Below are 21,593 nucleotides of genomic sequence, written 5' to 3'. Positions count from 1 at the left end.
TGTGGTGTCGTGGTCACTGTTCTCCTGAAGGCTGGGTAGTTTGCTGCGGACAATGTTCTGTTTGAGGTTGTGCGGTTGTTTGAAGGCAAGAAGTGGGGGTGTGGGGATGGCCTTGGCAAGATGTTCGTCTTCATCAATGACATGTTGAAGGCTCCGGAGGAGATGCCGTAGCTTTTCCACTCCGGAGAAATACTGGAAGACGGAGGGTACTCTGTCCACCGTGTCCCGTGTTTGTCTTCTGAGGAGGTCGGTGCGGTTTTTCGCTGTGGCGCGTCAGAACTGTCGATCGATGAGTCGAGCGCCAGATCCTGTTCTTATGAGGGCATCTTTCAGCGTCTGAAGGTGTCTGTTGCAATCCTCCTCATCCAAGCAGATCCTGTGTATACGGAGGGCTTGTCCGTAGGGGATGGCTTCTTTAACGTGTTTAGGGTGGAAGCTAGAGAAATGGAGCATCGTGAGGTTATCCGTGGGCTTGTGGTACAGTGAGGTGCTGAGATCTCCATTAAGGACGGTCACCTCAGCACCTCACTATACCGCAAGCTCACGGATAACCTCACGATGTTCCACTTCTCCAGCTTCCACCCTAAACACGTTAAAGAAGCCATCCCCTACGGACAAGCCCTCCGTATACACAGGATCTGCCCGGATGAGGAGGACACCTCCAGACGCTGAAAGATGCCCTCATAAGAACAGGATATGGCGCTCGACTCATCGATCGACAGTTCTGACGCGCCACAGCGAAAAGCCGCACCGACCTCCTCAGAAGACAAACACGGGGCACGGTGGACAGAGTACCCTTCGTCGTCCAGTACTTCCCCGGAGCGGAGAATTTACAGCATCTCCTCTGGAGCCTTCAACATGTCATTGATGAAGACGAACATCTCGCCAAGGCCATCCCCACAACCCCACTCCTTGCCTTCAAACAACCGCACAACCTCAAACAGACCATTGTCCGCAGCAAACTACCCAGCCTTCAGGAGAACAGTGACCACGACACCACACAACCCTGCCACAGCAACCTCTGCAAGACGTGCCGGATCATCGACACAGATGCCATCATCTCACGTGAGAACACCATCCACCAGGTACATGGTACATACTCTTGCAACTCGGCCAACGTTGTCTACCTGATACGCTGCAGTAAAGGATGTCCCGAGGCATGGTACATTGGGGAAACCATGCAGACGCTGCAACAACGGATGAATGAACACCGCTCGACAATCACCAGGCAAGACTGTTCTCTTCCTGTTGGGGAGCACTTCAGCGGTCACGGGCATTCGGCCTCTGATATTCGGGTAAGCGTTCTCCAAGGCAGCCTTCACGACACACGACGGCGCAGAGTCGCTGAGCAGAAACCGATAGCCAAGTTCCGCACACATGAGGACAGCCTCAACCGGGATATTGGGTTCATGTCACACTATTTGTAACCCCCACAGCTTGCCTGGACCTGCAGAGTTTCACTGGTTGTCCTGTCTGGAGACAATACACATCTCTTTAACCTGTCTTAATGCTCTCTCCACTCACATTGTTTGTATCTTAAAGACTTGATTAGCTGTAAGTATTCGCATTCCAACCATTATTCTGTAAATTGAGTTTGTGTCTTTATATGCCCTGTTTGTGAACAGAATTCCCACTCACCTGAAGAAGGGGCTTAAGGCTCCGAAAGCTTGTGGCTTTTGCTACCAAATAAACCTGTTGGACTTTAACCTGGTGTTGTTAAACTTCTTACAGTGTTTACCCCAGTCCAACGCCGGCATCTCCACATCATTTCTCAGTTGAATGCAGAGCATGACTCAACTACCATTATCCTGTTGAATTGTTTTGTTGTATGATCTCAGCTCACCTGCGCAAATCACTGTCCGACCTGGAGCTGCTGCTGTACCCTGGAACTTAATGTCTCTGTGCAGAGAGAGCTTCCAGACACGTCTTGTTGTTGAGTCTCATGGACTGATTAATAATTGAAGGAGGCGTGAATGGTCTGAACACTGTAGACTCACTAAACAGACTGACACCAGACCTTACGAGAGGGGGAAGGGCATCGATAAAGCTGCTGGAATGGTCTGGCTGAGGACAGACCTTGAGAATGTCCACAACAACAACCATCTTCCTGTGAGTTGGGATCAATTGTCAGCAGTTGTGTTTTTGTGCTGTTTACAGGAACTTCATTAGCCCATTCAGAACTCAAAGAAATGGGTCAAAGTAATGGTGGTGCAATAGGTTGTGATGAACAAAGCATCGTAGCTGTGAGGGACAGCTCGGTGGATAGGATATTGGTATGTAGATAGGCTGGAAAATTGGGCGGGGATCCTGGATTCAGGATTCAATCCTGGACCGGGGAGCGGCGCGGGCTTGGAGGGCCGAAGGGCCTGTTCCTGTGCTGTATTGTTCTTTGTTCTTTGTTCAATGTCACTAACTCCACCCTCCGACCCATAATGATCATCATAGCAGCTGAACTGACTACTGAGCAAATGTATCCAGCAGTGCAAGCTACAGGTTCGGTTCTCTATCTCTGCTAATACGGCCCCATGGTGTTCATTTAAAGTAGCTGAGTCTTGGATGCAGTTATTTTGGTGACGTGGCTAGCATTAGCCAAATTTCAGTTCTGGTTCTTGGCTCTAATCCTAGCGCGCTCAGTGGACCTGAAATTCTTGCACCTAAATGGAAGTCGTGTTGTATCTTGGGCCTTAATATTTGTGTGTGTGGACTGGATTACCAGCTCAGCCCTTGTAATATAGGTTTAATCCTAATCAAATGCTGGCCCCAGATTTCAGGAGGACTAATTCTACAAAAACAGAAGTTGGCTGTGGGAACCCTACTAGATCAGAAATCAAGTGCGGAGTACAGATGGGTTCCATTTCGAACCATTCCCAAACACAATAAACATCCAGCTCTGTTTTAATGGAAAAGTCAAGGAAAAGATTAGAGAGCATATGTATTGGATTGAATTCCCTCCCAAATCTCTCTGCCTCTCTCCTGCTCTCTCCTCCATTAAGATGCTTCTTAAAGCCTCTTTCCTTGACCAAGATGTTGGTCACCTGCCCTAATATCTCCTTATGCAATTGGGTGTCAAATTTTGCTTGAAAACACTCCTGTGACGTGCCTTTGAGACATTTTACTACGTTAAAGGTGCTCTACAAATGCAGATTGATCTGGAAGCCTTTTTGGAAGGGAGATTTCACTTTTTTTCTTCCACTATTGTCCTCTCCCCTTCCCGTTACTGGATTTGCTGCTCCACTCCAGCCTGAATGATGGACTTTAGGCAGGGGGGAGGGAGACTAGTTTTAGATGTTCATAAGGCCGGGAAATTACGCAAAATGAAAAGTGAGAAACAACAAAACAAAAACCTGTCAGATCTTTAGGTTGTTTAGTCAGTCTTTGTCTCTCAGTCTCTTCAGTTAAGCAGAACGATAAATATATATTCATCTCAGTCACTGTTCACCTACCTTCTCCTTGTCTTCCATTACTGCAATAGGAATGAATTGTTCCAGGTTATATTTGGCAGTGATTCTGTAAAATAACACACAGTCAGTGCACTGACTCTTATCTGAACCACAAAGGGCACCTTGCTTTGGATTGCAATCGAGACACAGGGATCATGACCTTTGGTGAACAAGAAGGTGTCAGCCTCACAGTATCCGTCAATAGCTGCCTGAAACATCACTCTCCAGAGTTAAAGCTAAATCCCAGTATTAACCTGTTTCTCAGAATATATCCAGGGATTTTATCATTTAAAACAATCTTCAATCTCAGGATATGTCAAGTATCACATTCTACAAGTCATTTTAAAATGTAACACTACTACGGCTAGCCTGTGTGTTTCTTCTAAAAGTTTTCGATGCACTATCAATCATGATACGAGGACTCCAGCGAGTAAGTGAAATAACAGGCTTTTATTCGCAAAGAACTGGAGCACACCCTTGTAGCTAACCTGGCCCAGACTGAGGCGAGGAGGAGGAACCATCATCTTTATACCTTGCTCAGGTGGAAAGGGAGGAGTCTCAGGTGGAAAGGGAGGAGTCTCGGGCCAGGTGCAGCATGGGTGTGTCCAGGCATAGACATGTAATTACAGTGCGTCACCACAGTTTTCTCTCCCTCTTCAAATCATTCATTCATGCTGGAATGGTGTGTCTCAGTTCCTGGCAGCCCTCTACTACCTCACAAGCTGAGTGCTCCCAGGATAACTAACTACTGAGCACAAACCAAGACCCCACATTCATCAGAGATCCATATGTAAATACCTTACTGCCGGGAGTATTGTACAATGAGTAAACTGGGAACTCTGACTGATTTTCTCCCATCTTAACCTTCAGCACTAATTGTGATTCTAAGGCCAATTGCAGTTCTGTAGCAAGAGTGGTCATGCAATAGTGAGGAAATATGTTGCCACCTCTGAGGCCTCTGCACCCACATAGCTGCTTCAGCAATGTCCAACTTATGCCAGAATGTCAGCTGAGCCAGATGCAGCCACTAAGATGCTGTAGTTAACAGCGAGGCTCCCATAGGTCCCATCTGCTGGAAGTCACTGACCATACACATCTCAAGAGCCCTTGACTGAGCAACAGCAACCTTCCATCTTTTTTGTTAAAGTTGCTGAAGAATCGCCTTGTAGAAGCACTAGGTTAGAAAAGAGGGCACTCAAGATTGGCAGCAGGGGCTCAGAGCTGGGTGATAATTTAGAGTTAGGTCTTTATATAAGGCATGAAAATGATAAAGCATTTTGAAATCTTTGTGTGCACAGGGTGTTACTTTACTAGGTGATGGATCTGCAATGTTAGATAACATGAATATCAATGCTAGTCTTTGGATGGATACAATTTATTCGAGGGTAGAAGGACTGGGACAGATGTTGGACATGACTGTTAATAAAAGGGAATGTTTAGCTGAAGTGCAATTGTTGAAGCTAAAGAGCTTTAATTGTAAGTAAATATTGAAGACCTTGTCTTCTATGTTATCATCTATGTCATCAGTGTCATTTCCCTCAATGTACTGAACACCTTCCAGTTGTGACTTCATGAGTTGTCTTCATTTCAGAGCAAAATTATGAGGGTACAGCTCATCACAATTATAGTGCACTCTCTTGGCTATTTAACAGATCTCTTCAGGCATTGAAATCATTGCTTGAGGACTCCAATACTCTGCTCGATGAGAATTGTTCTGGAGCCAAAGATCTGACTGCACAGCAATTCAGCTGCCAAGTAGAAGCTCCAGAGAGGAACCAATTATTTAGAGCATAGCCCTAATGTTCAAAAACAAAACAGCTGCTGTGTCAAGCTAAGGAGTGGTAGATAGAAGATTGTTGCAAGGAAAAAGCATCATGGCAGTTCAGGAAAGTGGCCGCAGACCTGCATGATGCTCTGCTGGTGATAGTACAGTTATCCTGGAAGCCAATGTGGTTCATGTAGACAGAAAGCATGTTTGCAGGACCTCACAGGATCCCATAGGTGCAGTCAGTGAGGAGAAGCCCACTGCCCATGCAAATCCCAGAGTTTTATCCTTCCAGATACCCATGGTGAAAAGATGAGGGTTCTTGCTCCAGTTTTTAAAAATGCATCACTTGCTTGCTTACAAGGAGCACAGATTGCAAACTGACTGGTGTAGCTTGATGTCCCTTATGGCAGACTGGAAGGAACCAAAGAGGTTGAGAACCACAGTGGCTTTGGCTGCCAGCTGTGTGTGGAGGTATTGTGATAGGTGCTGGTATGATGTTGGAACTGGCTGTCAAGAACAGTACGGCCTCTTTACACACTGTTTCTCAGAGAAGGTTTGCAACTGATCTTCCTGCCAGTCTAATGACTATAGGCAATTCTGGTAACCAATTTCTTTCTCTAGGGAGCTATCTACCTGATGCATGGCTTCCTACACTCCAACACTGTTCCATAAGATCTGCATAAAGGAACTACCTGGTGACTAAAGTTAGCCAGCAGTCTGGAGATTTAATTCATTATGGATTGGCATTTGCTAAATTAATGTAATTGGTTCAAATTTCAAACCTGTTTGAATGCCAGTTGAGGATCAGTGAGGACCTCTTTAAAAAGAATGAACATTGGAGATTCATATGACATTGCAGATGTGACATTGTTGGAAAGTATCGTAATCTATACAGTGTTGCATCAAACATGCAGATTAAAGGGGGATAAATCGCTTTGGATTAAATCTTGTGCTCTATTATTTGTGTCCTTGTCTATCTTTATATATTTAGAAAATATAGTCAACTACATAAAAAACATAAAATACAGAAGATATTATTTCAGCTCATGCTCACCGTTCTATGTTCTCACATATCAGTTCATCATCATTGAGCAAAGCCCGCATATCTGCAACAACCAAGAGAAAAATTGCTAAACAATACCAAATAATATGTCAACTTTCCTGCAAGTGGCCCAGGCCTGAACTCAATCCTTAAGGTAGATCTTATCCACTGGCGCCAATGAGAGACTTCAACATCAGGGTTTATACCATAGTGCCAGTCAGAACCCTGCAACTGGAGACATGAGGAAAAAAGAATGGACTGTAGGATGGACACATTGATTGGCCTTTGCCAGAATGTGAGAGAAGAATTTGTAGGTAGAATTCAGAGTAAAGTCAGTTCGCTGTTCCCTGATCTATATCACCAGCTTCGGTCATGCACACAAGCAACCATTCAATAGAAAAGCTGGCAACTCCACTAACTGATGCAGTATTTGCATTGCAGTTCTCAATTTGACTGATCAGTACTGTTCATTTTTAGTTTGAAAATTAACAATTATTTTTGGGGACCAGAGCAAATTTTGTGCTCACTGATATGTGGGGGCAGCACTTTGGTGGAATTAAACAATTGTCAATCTTTGGTAGTAAGAGTAGAATCTTACTACCTTTGTCCTTGCTGCTTGGTAGGACCATTCTCAAGCCTGGAACCCAACCCTCCACACTCGGCAGTTGCTCTTCACCAGAGCAAATATTCCACCTTCAGGCTCCTCAAGACGGGGTAGGATAGTGTGCCCATTCCATCACAGGAAGGATTTTTAAAGGGACCACAGCACGGGTGAGAGAAACTCTCCAGCGCTTGAATTTTTGAGGCTGCAACAACCACATGAATGGAGAGGAAACTTATGAAGGCTAATTCCCAAGTCTCTCGGTCTTGTTTGGAGGTTCTGCTGTGAGATCTGAGGGGTGGCAATGAGATGATTTTCCCCTAGGACAGGAGGAATAGAGCAACTTCTCCAACCATGGCATGGATGGAAATAGTTGAGGAAATCAGTAGCAGGAATGTGGTCCCACCAGCCTGGAGAGAGTGCACCAAGTGGATTCAGGACCTTAGGAGGGCAGGAAAGATGAATGACATAACACTGTCAGGGGTCAAACTCCACAATCTGATGGTCCCAGCATTTCCTTGCATGTCACTCCTCTGAGCAATACATCTTGCAGCTCTATTCATTCCTCTCTCTGAAGCCACCTCAATCCCCATCTGAAAAACCAACACTCACACTCCTCTTCAGTCTATTGCCCTCTTGTACCCATTCCTCCCATACCCTCCACAAATGGTGTCCTTCCTTCCTGCACGCTTAAACCATTACAAACACACATATCTCATTGTTTTTCTTACATGTGATACATAAGAACATAAGAAATAGGAGCAGGAGTAGGCCATCTAGCCCCTCGAGCCTGCCCCGCCATTCAATAAGATCATGGCTGATCTGACGTGGATCAGTACCACTTACCCGCCTGATCCCCATAACCCTTAATTCCCTTACCGATCAGGAATCCATCCATCCGCGCTTTAAACATATTCAGCGAGGTAGCCTCCACCACCTCAGTGGGCAGAGAATTCCAGAGATTCACCACCCTCTGGGAGAAGAAGTTCCTCCTCAACTCTGTCTTAAACCGACCCCCCTTTATTTTGAGGCTGTGTCCTCTAGTTTTAACTTCCTTACTAAGTGGAAAGAATCTCTCCACCTCCACCCTATCCAGCCCCCGCATTATCTTATAAGTCTCCATAAGATCCCCCCTCATCCTTCTAAACTCCAACGAGTACAAACCCAATCTCCTCAGCCTCACCTCATAATCCAAACCCCTCATCTCCGGTATCAACCTGGTGAACCTTCTCTGCCCTCCCTCCAATGCCAATATATCCTTCCTCATATAAGGGGACCAATACTGCACACAGTATTCCAGCTGCGGCCTCACCAATGCCCTGTATAGGTGCATCAAGACATCCCTGCTTTTATATTCTATCCCCCTCGCAATATAGGCCAACATCCCATTTGCCTTCTTGATCACCTGTTGTACCTGCAGACTGGGCTTTTGCGTCTCATGCACAAGGACCCCCAGGTCCCTTTGCACGGTAGCATGTTTTAATTTGTTTCCATTGAGATAGTAATCCCATTTGTTATTATTTCCTCCAAAGTGTATAACCTCGCATTTCTCAACGTTATACTCCATTTGCCATATCCTCGCCCACTCACTCAGCCTGTCCAAATCTCTCTGCAGATCTTCTCCGTCCTCCACACGATTCACTTTTCCACTTATCTTTGTGTCGTCTGCAAACTTCGTTACCCTACACTCCGTCCCCTCCTCCAGATCATCTATATAAATGGTAAACAGTTGCGGCCCGAGTACCGATCCCTGCGGCACGCCACTAGTTACCTTACTCCAACCGGAAAAACACCCATTTATTCCGACTCTTTGCTTCCTGTCGGATAGCCAGTCCCCAATCCACTTTAACACACTACCTCCAACTCCGTGTGCCCTAATCTTCTTCAGCAGCCTTTTATGGGGCACCTTATCAAACGCCTTTTGGAAATCCAAAAACACCGCATCCACCGGTTCTCCTCCATCAACCGTCCTAGTCACATCTTCATAAAAATCCAACATGTTCGTCAAGCACAACTTTCCCCTCATGAATCCATGCTGCGTCTGATTGATCGAACCATTTCTATCCAGATGCCCTGCTATCTCCTCTTTAATAATGGATTCCAGCATTTTCCCTACTACAGACGTTAAGCTGACCGGCCTGTAGTTACCCGCCTTTTGTCTCCTTCCTTTTTTAAACAGCGGCGTAACATTAGCCGTTTTCCAATCAACCGGCACTACCCCAGAATGCAACGAGTTTTGATAAATAATCACTAACGCATCCACTATTACCTCTGACATTTCTTTCAATACCCTGGGATGCATTCCATCCGGACCCGGGGACTTGTCCACCTTCAGTCCCATTAGTCTACCCAGCACTGCCTCTCTGGTAACATTAATTGTATTAAGTATTTCTCCTGCTGCCAACCCTCTATCGTTAATATTTGGCAAACTATTTGTGTCCTCCACCGTGAAGACCGACACAAAAAACTTATTTAAAGACTCAGCCATATCCTCATTTCCCACTATTAACTCCCCCCTCTCGTCCTCCAAGGGTCCAACATTCACTCTAGCCACTCTATTCCTTTTTATATATTTATAAAAACTTTTACTATCATTTTTTATATTAATTGCTAGCCTAGCTTCATAGTCTATCCTTCCTTTCTTTATCGCTTTCTTAGTCTCTCTTTGTTGTTTCTTAAATTTTTCCCAATCACTTGTTTCTCCACTATTTTTGGCCACTCTGTACGCAGCTGTTTTTATTTTAATACTCTCCTTTATTTCCTTCGTTATCCACGGCTGGTTCTCCCTTTTCTTACAATCCTTGTTTTTTGCTGGAATATATTTTTGCTGAGAACTGAAAAGGATGGAGGGATGGTCCTCCAATGATTGGAACCTTGTCACTCTGTGGCAGTACATTCCCATTGGATCCACTGGGAAAGAGGCCGAATTCCAGCAGGCTCCAGATGTCAGTAGTGACCTGCCGTGAGCCTCCTGGTGTTCCCACAGGTTGGGAGAGCTGATCCTCTATCTATAGACCTGTGTTGGCTGTCTTGCCAAATCCAGCTCAATCTCTGTTCATTCCCTCTGCCCCATGGAGGGGCACGTGTCAGAGGAGAAGGCAGCTGGTGTTGCTGCTGGAGTTGTTGGCAGTGGCATGACTGCTGCTCTTGCTTCTCAGCGGAGTTGGAAGGTGGAACTGCAGAAGCTGCTGCCATGCTATGGTAAAGGTGGAAAACAGGGAGTGTAGTTGTAGGTAAATAAAGTGCTAGACAGGTGAAGTGCCTTCCAAGAATTTGGCAATGACCTGTCAAGCAGTGAAGGCAGTCTTTGAAATAAGTGGCTCGAAGAGCAGCCTCTCAATGACCGTGGCTGCAGACCGTGTAACTGATCAGAGTTTTCCCAGCTTGTCAGTTTCACTGAAGAAGCTCTTTTCACTGTGCACTCACTTCAATGACACATCAGTGAACTGTTCCATGGCTTGGAAATGCAGAGTTCAGGGCTAACGGACCTCATAATTACCTTCCTATCAACCTCAACACGTAATTACGTACTTGACAGATGCAAAGGTGTTCCCAATTCTCCTTCAATGTTGCCCCCCCCCCCCCCCCCCCACACACAAACCCACCTCCCATAAACTGGAAAGATTCTGTCCCGGGTGTCAGTATTAAAGGGCGGCATGGTGGCACAATGGTTAGCACTGCTGCCTCACAGCGCCAAGGACCTAGCTTCGATTCCTGGCCTCGGGTCACTGTATGTGTGGAGTTTGCACGTTCTTCCCGTGTCTGCGTGGATTTCCTCCGGGTGCTCCAGTTTCCTCCCACAGTCCAAAGATGTGCAGGTCAGGTGGATTGGAAATGCTAAATTTCCCCTTAGTGTCAGGGGGATTAGCTAGGGTAAATACATGGTATTTCTTTTTTTAATACTTTTCCAATTCAATCAAATCAAGTCTAATTCAGAGTCTCAACAAGTTGAGACAGTTCCGATCCAGGCTGACAAAACAGGGCATGCAATCCTCTACCCTGTCTTGGGCCTGATCTGCATGAGCCAAGCTGATTGGAGTCGGTGGAGAATTCCTCCTCCAAGGCTTGATCTCATTTGCATCTTAGCCAAAGGCCGAAAGGCTTTTAAAAATTGCTTCATATGAAACATATGAAGCTTAAATGCAACCCAATGACCTCAACCAAGTACAGCATCCGCTTAACTACACTTGATCTTAGCCAAAGGGGGTATTATGGGGATAGGGCCTGGGTGGGATGGTAGCCGAATGGCCTCCTTCCGCACTGTAGGATTCTATGATTCAACGCTGTGCATTCATGTTAAACCCAGGCTGTGCACACTGTGAAGCTCCCCCTATCCACCCAAAAAAAATCTTAAAAACGTCACAGCAGATAAGGTGGCATAATTTGTGACACAGCAATGTCAGGGGAAGGGGGCTTTTGTTGTACATGGTGTTATTGCACCTGCATGTTTATCAAATAAATGAAAAAAAAAGTGTCTCTGAGGATCTAAGGCGAAATGCCCATTAGAGAAAGTGGGACATAACTAGTCCCATACCAGCCATCTCTGAGTGAGACAAATAATTAAGTGGTTGAGGCTACCTAATCAAAAGACAATCGGGGTCTAATTTTTACCTTGACTGCCTGGCTTGTGTTCCGGCTGAGATGATCCCCAGCTGTTGAAGAAGCCACCTGATTTTCACCCTTCTGCTGAATCACTGTCGGGGTGGTAAAGGTGCCTCTTTAGCCAGCAAAGGGATGAGACTTTTCTTACCATCCTGAACTGCAATAATAAATCTTATTATTTTAATCGGGACATTCTCTACATTGCAATTTATCTGGCCTCTGTTTTTTCGTGCTGGCTCCCCTTGTACGATTCATGAATTTGTCTTTTTACAATGCATATGGGAAAGCAAAAAAAGCTTAGCGGCACCCCAGGTCCTGGAGCAGAAACATCCTGTATCTGAGTGGCAACAGAACCTGGTCCCAAAGTGATAAGAAAAATAGTTGCAAAAAAACATTCAGTCCCAGTAACAGAGTACAACTCCAAATCTCAATGAGTTCAGCTGACAGAGATTTTGTCTCTTTCATAGACATTGTTGGTCTGCAAATAAAAGGGTAATTTTATTGAAAATCTCTTAAAAGAGTCATTTTCTTCTCCAAAAAGAGGAGTATTTCAGATGTAAAGGGCTTCCCCAGTCTTTCTTCCTTTCTTAACTATAGACTTGTAGTTTAGAGGATTGAAAACAGAAGAGCTGTGTGCGTCTAAAGGAACTAAACCTCATTTGTGTATTTATCCCCCATCAATTATCTAAAAGTTTACATCCAGCTTTAACCTTCCCACCAAAACTTCCTGTGCTATTCAAATATTAAAACCACCATTTTTCTTTCACGCCGCACCGTGTTTGTGCAGAGTTCTGCAATTTGTATGAGTGATGGATACTCACCATTGCCGACTTCACTGAACTCGCCAGGAGGGGCCTGCGAGAGAATGCTGCTCAGGATATTAATCTGAAAAAGCAATCAACATTTTTAAAAATGCAGTAGCTACAATTTCACACAGTGCGAACCATCTCTTGTCATTAATGCAATGTACCAGAGTAAAAGTGAATAGCACCATCGGTTTGGGAATGTGGCAACACCTGACTGGTTGGAGCCCAAACCTCAGCTACTGGTCAAAGCGTAAATGTATCTTGGAGTGAGGAAAGGTCAAGGAATCCCTTGGTGTCAGCATTTATCAGAAAATAAGACACAGCGAGGTGATCTAATTCAAGTTTTCCAGATTAATGAGGGAATTAACATGGTTGATAGTGGCAAATCATTAACTTTGATGGTAACTATGGAGTTAAAAACAAGTGATGAAATGTAAACCTTTGGGGCTATGACAGTAAATAAGGTGAAACCTCTAGTATTGGGTAATAGAGTTCTGAGATTAGTTACTGAGAAGGTTAAAGAATTGAACAGAGGCAATCAAACCTGTTTTTGGCAATGGCTTTTTACCAGCAGCACATGGATCACATGTTGTGTCTGGAGCTCAGCAAGTTAGAGAGGGGAGTGCCCAGCAGAAAATCGTAGGAAGTATAGACACTATAAAGGGGAAAGTGGCAAGGTTGAGGTCAGCCATTGATAGAGGCATGCCAATTCAGAAGGAAGTCCTTGACGCTACTGTTACTGATAGTGAAAGAAATGGCTAAAGTTTCCTGCAGCGTCATTTGACATATCAATGAGGTTTCATGCTGCAACTCCATTATCCAATTTAGCAACCTTAGGGTGAGGGCCAGGAACTGGAAAAGGAGCATCAGCTGCAACATGTAGAGCATCATATATATCTGAATGTAGTAGAGTGCTTGGCAGATAGAAGAAGGCACTACCGGGACTACATGCAGAAGGTCAACTTCTTGGCCCTCTTGGAGCAGCAGTGCCTGTGAAGGTTGTAGGTCGAGCAACAGGTGGTTGCAAACTCTGTGCCCTTTTGGAGAAGAACCTGAGAGCAGGAGTGGGTGGATGCTTATTGTCCATAGGTGACGATTGTACTGAATTTCTTTGCATCCGGATCATTCCAGTTAGGCTTCTAATGTCTGCAGAATCTCATAATCTGTTTCGCTCAGATGATGGATGCCTCAAATGCGAGGCAATGAGATTAAATGGATGCCACCGATCAGGCAGCTTCACCCGTGTAGCAGGTATCCCTCCGTGATAAACTCTACCCATGTGGCATCAGATCAGTCAGGTACATTCATAAATAGGAAGGGATTCCACTCCTTCAACACACAACTGGTTTGCGACCACTGCAAGAGGATTCTGCAAATGTGCGGAAGGTTCCCAAGTAGCTGCCATGACACATTCACACTGAATCACTCTCAGGTGCCTTAACTCTTCAGTCCACCATTAGTTCCTGGAGGGCTGGTTCCTGGGTGACAACTGGTATCTGCTGAAGTCGTGGCTCATGACATGCAGGAACCCTACCACTGAGGCACATGAGAGAGACAACCATTGTAATTTGAAAACTGGGACAACCATTCTGCAGGCCACTGGTTTGTTGATATTATGGTTCTGGTCCCTTGACTGGTCTAGGGGCACTCTCCAATATGGATGTACAAGAGTCTCCCATTATATGGTGGTGTGCACTGTACAATCTGGCACTGCAGAGAGGAATGCAACTGACACCGTAGAAAGATGTTGAGCACTCACCATCCTCAGAGGAGGAGAAGGAGGAGAAAGATGCTGTTCGGCAGGTAGAACATGTCAGTTCAGAGGTCCCATTGATGCCTTTGCCCGTCAACTTGCAGACCAGGGAAGTCTGCAACACTGCCTTTCAGGCAAGGTTCACCCCAAGTGCCAGGCATTCAGTAATACACTATTAGCATCTGGCCTCTGTGGTAGCAGTTGTGACCCCTCCCAACACACAAATCTCAAGTAAATCCGAGCCACTACCTCACCCACTCAAACAATGACCAATCACATTCAATATGTTCACATCCATCTATTGTGTAATGGGGCACTAAGAATGGCATAAGACGAAACTGATAGCCAAGTAAAATAGTTTCATTACAACAAAGTTATCCATCATGGTAGTGCAATGAAAGAAGCCCCAAATAAGTTCCATTGAGGCTGGAGCTAACTTGGTAGAAGCTGGTTTATTTCTCTGCTCCATCAAATGCGATGCCCATGGCACGCGTCCTCTGGGTTGCAGCACCTGTGAAGGCCCTATCATAGACTGGCACACTGCCACCTATGCATAGGGAGCCTCAGTCATAGGGGTAGGCACAGTGTTAGGGATTATGTCAGAGGGGCTGAGGGGTCAGCTACAGACCCAAGGCAGGGATGAAGAGGAGTGGGTCAAGTTCCTTGAGGAGAGCCTGTTTTGTCATTATCCTTGCTTTCTTTTGCCTTTTTTGGACTCACCAGCACTTTCCTGATAACCCAGAGTGGGTAAGTACCTGATTGGGTTTTCCATGCTCCTCTGAGCCATCTCTGCATTGATTGATCAAACTATTCAAGATTGCTGAGGTACTGAGGCCATTGGACTAGCACTGCGTCCACTCCTTAGATTGCCACAAATAACTCCCCATGAGGGCGAGGATGTGGCCATTTTTTCAATGGGAGTGGTCATGCACTCATATGCCTGAGTCATCGTGGCATTCCTAGCATAGAAGGACTCTATCATCTTCTACCTAAGGATGGGCATTGCCTCAGAAAACTCCGACAGATGTCCACCCAGAAGTCTCCCCCCCACCCCACAACCAGGGCTTAGCATGTCTTTGAAGCTGAGAATGACTGGAATGTTCTCAGAACACAATATGGTCACCCATTGCTTTCTACTCTTCTTTTATTCTTTTGTGGGATGTGGGCATCATTGGCAAGGCCAGCATTTGTTGTCCATCATTAATTACCCTTGAACGCAGTGGCTTGTTGGGCCATTTCAGAGGGCAGTTAAGAGTTAACCACATAGCTGTGGGTCTGGAGTCACATGTAGGCCGGACCAGGTGAGGATGGCGGATTTCCTTCCCTAAAGGTTATCCATAAACCAGATGGGTTTTTAACTTTTCATTCCAGATTTTTATTGAATTAATCTTCTATGGTGGGAATCTAACCTGGGTCCCCAGAGTATTACCCCGGACCTCTGGATTACTAGTCCACTGACAATACCATTATGCTATTGCCTCCCCATGTCTTCCCTCAGCAAAGGCTTGGCCTGCTGCCACCCTTCCAATCTATGGGGCTTCTTCAGACGTAAAGGACTTTCCCAGTCTTTCTTCCTTTCTTAACTATAGACTTGTAGTTTAGAGGCTTCTTCTTCCATTGGCATCTGGATTGCCAGTAACGACACTCCACTCCGGTTTGATATTTCTACTGGGCACTATCCACTTTCTTATCTTGCATGAGAAAAAGAAGAGTGTTTTGGATATGAGGGTCAGTGTGTGGATTATAAAATGCTTCCACATTTGATGGTACTCACTTTGGAATGGGGTGCATATTTCAGGTCTGAGTGAGAGTGCTGCCTGTGTACATGAAGGATGACAAAGGCAGTCATTCTCTGGCATTGATGCAGAGGGTGTTCTTTTCTGCCTTATCCTGAATGGAGGAGTGCTCAGGAGGTGAAAGTGTCATGGCCGAACGTTGTAGGGCACTCACTTTGCCAGTCCTCAAGAGGTCATTGAAGCACTTCCTGCATTGTCTCTAGATGCTGTTCATGACACCACAGCTGCTGACCTCCTCAGCTACCCCCAGCCACACCTACTTGATCCGGCCAGCCAGCTTCCTTCTTCCATCTTCTGCAAACCTACTTCTGTACTCTCACTGCCTCCAACATAATCTCCAGGGAGGTATCAGTGAAATATGGTGCAGCCATTCACCAGCTCGCTTCCCTATCTTGCAGAGGTTACTCTCCAAATCCATTCAGCATTGATCTCACTGCAGGCACTGTGAAGGCTGCCAAAGGGCTTTCAAATCTTGCACCATTCACAGCTCTGACTCATCATCCCAGCTGTCATCCCTAATTACAAGGCAATCTAAAAGGAAGGTTCCTATTTGGACGCCCTCTGGAGGATTGCACTGGCATCTCCACCAAATATGTTCAATTTCTGACCCAGGAATGACTCCATTGCCCATAAGATTTAACCCCAACTGAGAGCAATTTCCCTACCCTTGTTATGAACCGCCCATGTCTCCACCACAAGCTCACTCCAAGCGCCCCACACCTCCATCACCGGTGACCGAGGATCCAGTAATGATTCCAGCCCTCAGATCGTACTGGCAACAACCACTGCCTCCCAGTGGTGCTGCTACTCAGTAGAACTGCCAGCCTCTGAATGGCCGCAATCTATCTGATCCTTGATCCCTGGGGAAGGCCCACCTCTGGCTGTCAAGTGCCTGAGTGGAAGAAGGTACAGCAGGCTTTACTGAAAAGAAACAACATGGGGCTCTCGCAAGTAAGAGCTCTGTCACCTCCACAAGATCCCACCTATCAGCTTCACATCGTGGAATGAAGCAAAAAGGAATGCAAAGTCGGACAAGGAGAGATTGTTGGATAAATTGCTGAAGAACATCAATCAGACAGAATAGGGCCTAAGAGGAAATTGAGAATGTTCTTTATAAATTGAGGTTGAGGAAAATGTTTAGAAATGAAATGGACTGGTCTAAAGCACAGGTTAATGGGGCTTTGATATCAGTCCTGAGAAAGTGACGAGGTGGCCAAGTGGTTAAGGCAATAGACTGCTAATCCTTTATGCTTTGCACGCGTGGGTTCAAAATGGGCAGAACAATGGTTAGCACTGCTGCCTCACAGCGCCAGGGCCCTGGGTTCAATTCCGGCCTTAGGTCACTGTCTGTGGGGAGTTTGCATGTTCTCCCCCTGTCTGCATAGGTTTCCTCCCACAGTCCAAAGATGTGCAGGTTAGATGGATTGGCCATGCTAAATTGACCCTTTGAGTCAGGGTAGATAAGTGGGGTTACAGAGATAGAGCCTGGGTGAGATTGTTGTCAGTGCAGACTCGATGGGCCAAATGGCCTCCTTCTGCACTGTAGAAATTCTATGATTTCTATGAAAGTGCATCACTGGACTTTGTTGATCATTGGGTACGACACAGGATATTGGGCCTTGATAGAACTAAGAGTCTCAGAATATGGGATCAGTCATTTAGGGCTGAAATGAAGATAGATTTCCTCACTGGAAGGGTTGCACATCTTTTAATTCTCGCCCGCTGGGGGCTGCTGATTTTCAGTTGCTGACTGTATTAGGTCAGGAAGCTATTGGGCACTGGAGGAATGGACGGATACGAGGACAGGGTGGGAAAATAGAATTAATATAAAAGGCTCAGCCATGATCTAATTGAATGGTGGAGGCAGTGTGATAGGCCAAATGGCTTATTCCTGCTCCTATTCTTTTAAAAACCTGACAGGACATTGGTCCGCAATGTAGGAAGTCAGCACAAGTGTGTTAATTGTGAAGGTGACCTAGCGAAGAAGTCATCATCAACTGTTTAACACAGGAAATTTGAGCTGGTTGTTTAAACATCACAACAGAGCTCTTACAGTCACCCCAGGCTACATAATAAGCTGAACTGGCACCACCACTAAATAAAACGGAAAAAAGGCTTTTGCTCTTACTTTTCTCCCTCTCGAGATGGTTGGCACATGTTTTGCCATCTCCTCAGAAATTCAATCTTTTTTAAACACAAAACCCAATGGAAGGTAATTTCAAACCACAACAGTCAGAGGTTCCGAGTGTTCTGGAGCTGAAGGGCAACAAGATTCCGTAGCACAGGCAATGCCTCTCCCCCCACATCCCCTATTGTGAGCGCTGAATCACACACAGTGCCATTCTGAAATAAGCTTATCCCTATGTGGCGACATGTGAAATTGACAAAGAGGAAGGAAACTGCTTGATCCACCAAACCTACCCCATACCCATGATGTCAGCTGCATCACTGCTAGATCCTTCTTAGATTTCCAGTATCCTGCTGTATCTTGTTTTTGTGACATCTACCCATTCGCACAGGGCTTTGTGGGAGCTTGCTGTGCACATAATTGGCTGCCATGTTTCCCACTATATTTCAAACATCCTTCATTGGCCATGGTGCTTTTGGAGACCTGGAGTTTTGAAAGACACTATATACATATGCGTTCTTTCTTTACAGTGGGGAAGTTGTGGCAGGGGCGGCGGGGTGGGGGGGGGGGGGGGGGGGTGGGGGGGGGGGCGGGCGCGGTGAGTAGGTGGAGTTGGGCAGTAGAGAGAGTATGCCTTGGAATTTAGGTCCATCAGGCATCAGCAGACACTACAAAACCTCTGACGATCTATGGTAGTATTGGAAGATACCCACAGTCCATGATTCATCTGTCTCTTCTTATTGCTTCCATTTCTGTTCTGTTCCTCATATCCTCCTATGTTTTTCTTCACATTCTTTCCTTTTTAGACATGTCCCCGTATTAATTGAAATGTTGTTAAGACTGAAAGAATTTTAATTACTGTTCAACTCTCTTTAAGAAAAACAGGGTCTCTCGTTCACAATGGAGAAGACTGTACAGTATTTATCAGAGGTATATATTCATTAAAATCTTTTTAATGTAAAGATTTCCAATAAAAACAAACTAGATTTGTTTTCCTCACTGATTCACTCCCTTAACCAGAGACCGCTGGGTAAAATTCCATGGACACCTGCAGCCCTTCACTACCTTCATCAATTGGCCATCGTTCATTTGTGCACCTGGGTAGTGAGCATTGATTGGATGCTCTGTAATGAGAGACATTATAGCCTGATGCGCGATTAATTCACTCGGGAGGCTAGGTCGTACCCGGGAATAAAGGCTTTTATTCGCAACAAGAATAGAGCATACTGCTTAACAATACTATCCCAGACTAAGGGCCACTAGGAAGTAGCAGTGACCTTTATACTCCTATAAGAAGGCGGAGCCAAACGGAGAACAATGCTAACAGGTGGAACACCCCAACCCTAACCCCAACAGTAACAAGAGTAACATATGTACAAGTACCCATAGTGGTAACCATCTATGGTTCAGTACCCATAGCGGTAACCATCTATGGTTCACCACATAGCCTAACCAAATCCTGCCCTCCTCCAGCATTGAAAGACATGGTCCCAGCTATAGCACCTGAATTAGTGACCGGGAATGGGGTATCTGCAGATGTTGAGGCAATATCAGCATCATTCAGCAAAGGCTTAAGATTCAAACCTGGCCAAGCAATCTTGGTAAGAAGTCTCACAACACCAGGTTAAAGTCCAACAGGTTTATTTGGCAGCACTAGCTTTCAGAGCCCCAAGCCCCTTCTTCAGGTGAGTGAGGACTCGTGTTCACAAACAGGGCATATAAAGACACAAACTCAACTTACAAGATAATGGGTGAAATGCGAGTCTCTACAGGTTCATGTCACACTATCTGTAACCTCCACGACTTGCCTGGACTTGCAAAATCTCACTAACTGTCCTGTCTGGAGACAATACATATCTCTTTAACCTGTGCTTAACCCTCTCTACGTCTGGAGACAATACATATCTCTTTAACCTTAACCCTCTCTCCACTCACATTGTCTGTATCTTTAAGACTTGATTACCTGTAAAGACTCGCATTCCACCCATTATCTTGTAAGTTGAGTTTGTATCTTTATATGCCCTGTTTGTGAACACGAGTCCTCACTCACTTGAAGAAGGGCTTGGGGCTCCGAAAGCTAGTGCTGCCAAATAAACCTGTTGGACTTTAACCTGGTGTTGTGAGACTTCTTACTGTGTTTACCCCAGTCTAACACCAGCATCTCCACATCAAGCAATCTTGGCCCATGTAATTCAGCCAATCATTGACTCTCATTTACAATTAAATAGCAGGAAAGTCTTCTGCTTACAAAAGAAATAACCAATGCTGAGGTGGTAAGAATTAATTTCAAACAGAGTAGAGGCTCAGGTTATTGGGGGCACCTGTGGAAATTCCTTTTTAAATTTAGCATTTTTCAGAAATGGGAAATGATAAAATGTAAGCGAAAATAAGATCTTTCCCGCCATCTTCAGAAATCCACTTTGATGTCAAACACATTTGCTTTTTATGCCGATTATGTTCCAGATCCGGGTCTTGTTCTGATTATGTTCTTTTTTTAAAGTTTATTTTGTAGTGTCACAAGTAGGCTTACATTAACACTGCAATGAAGTTACTGTGAAAATCCCCTTGTTGTCACACTCCAGCGCCTGTCCGGGTACACCGAGGGAGAATTTAGCATGGCCCATGCACCTAACCAGCACATCTTTCGGATTGTGGGAGGAAACCGGAGCACCCAGAGAAAACCCACGCAGACAAAGAGAGAATGTGCAGACTCCACACAGTGACCCAAGCTGGGAATCGAACCCGGGTCCCTGGCACTGTGAGGTAGCAGTGCTAATCACTGTGCCAACATGCTGCCCGTTCTGGATTTTGTCTGAACGAACATCCTTCATAATTTCATTGACTTTCTTCACAAAGAGGTTGGTGGGGTTCTCTGTACCTTAAGTATGAGCCAACAATTTCATTTGCATTTTGATGGCCAACTTTGCAAAGTTCACTGCCTGGAGCTTTGCTCGATGGAAACTAAGAAAGAGAAATGGGTTCCAGAGATCAGCGTTTTTAATTTTTGGCCATTCATCCTAATTATCTTTCTTCATCATTCGCTCTGAACTCAATGTATTTATAATCGAAAGAAAAGGTAAAAGAAAGATTTGCATTTGTATAGTACCCTTTCCAACCTCAAAGTGCTAGACAATTGATGACGCACTTTTGAAGAGTAGTCACTGTTGTAGTTTAGGAAGCATGACAAGCAATTTGGACATAGCAAGATCCCACAAGCAATGTGGTAATAAGAGATTCAGAGCATCATACAGCACAGAAGGAGCCGTATAGTCTATAATGCCTCTATTGACCCCATGACAGAGCTGTCCAATTAATCCTATGACTCTGCTCTTTCCCAAAGCCGTTCTATATACTTTTTTTCCTTTTAAGCATTTAATTGTTTGTGAAAGTTACCAATGAATATGCTTCCATCATCCTTTCAGGAAGTACAGTTCAGATTACAGCAACGCTGTGTAAAAACTGTCACCTCACATCATCACTCTTTCTTTTACCAATCTGCTTAAATCTATTCCCTCTCACCAGCAACCTTCTTAAAGGTCCTCTTAATCTTCTCTGAGTTAAGGAGAACAATCTAGTTTCTTCTATGGCCAAATAATCTTTTTTTATGTGATGTTGGTTGGTGGTCAAATACAGAAGGGAGGAATTTGAGGTGTCTTG

The 21,593-nt window shown here is 45.2% G+C and overlaps 1 protein-coding gene across 1 annotated transcript in view; it reads right to left on the bottom strand.

The window, feature by feature from the left end:
- LOC144491855 (F-actin-capping protein subunit alpha-2-like) overlaps positions 1–18,311 on the bottom strand; it is a 41,348-nt gene extending 23,037 nt beyond the window's left edge. The window contains exons 1-4 of the mRNA XM_078210146.1: positions 18,237–18,311; positions 12,275–12,338; positions 6,263–6,314; positions 3,444–3,507 (exon numbers count right to left, since the gene is read on the bottom strand). Coding sequence (XP_078066272.1) covers positions 3,444–3,507; positions 6,263–6,314; positions 12,275–12,338; positions 18,237–18,311 — 255 coding nt within the window. The remainder of the gene's footprint in view (positions 1–3,443; positions 3,508–6,262; positions 6,315–12,274; positions 12,339–18,236) is intronic.
- Between the last annotated feature and the right edge of the window lie 3,282 nt (positions 18,312–21,593).

Source organism: Mustelus asterias, chromosome 3 (assembly GCF_964213995.1).
Source record: "Mustelus asterias chromosome 3, sMusAst1.hap1.1, whole genome shotgun sequence".
In the NCBI taxonomy this organism is placed as follows: domain Eukaryota; kingdom Metazoa; phylum Chordata; class Chondrichthyes; order Carcharhiniformes; family Triakidae; genus Mustelus; species Mustelus asterias.
This window is presented reverse-complemented; position numbering and strand designations above follow the sequence as displayed.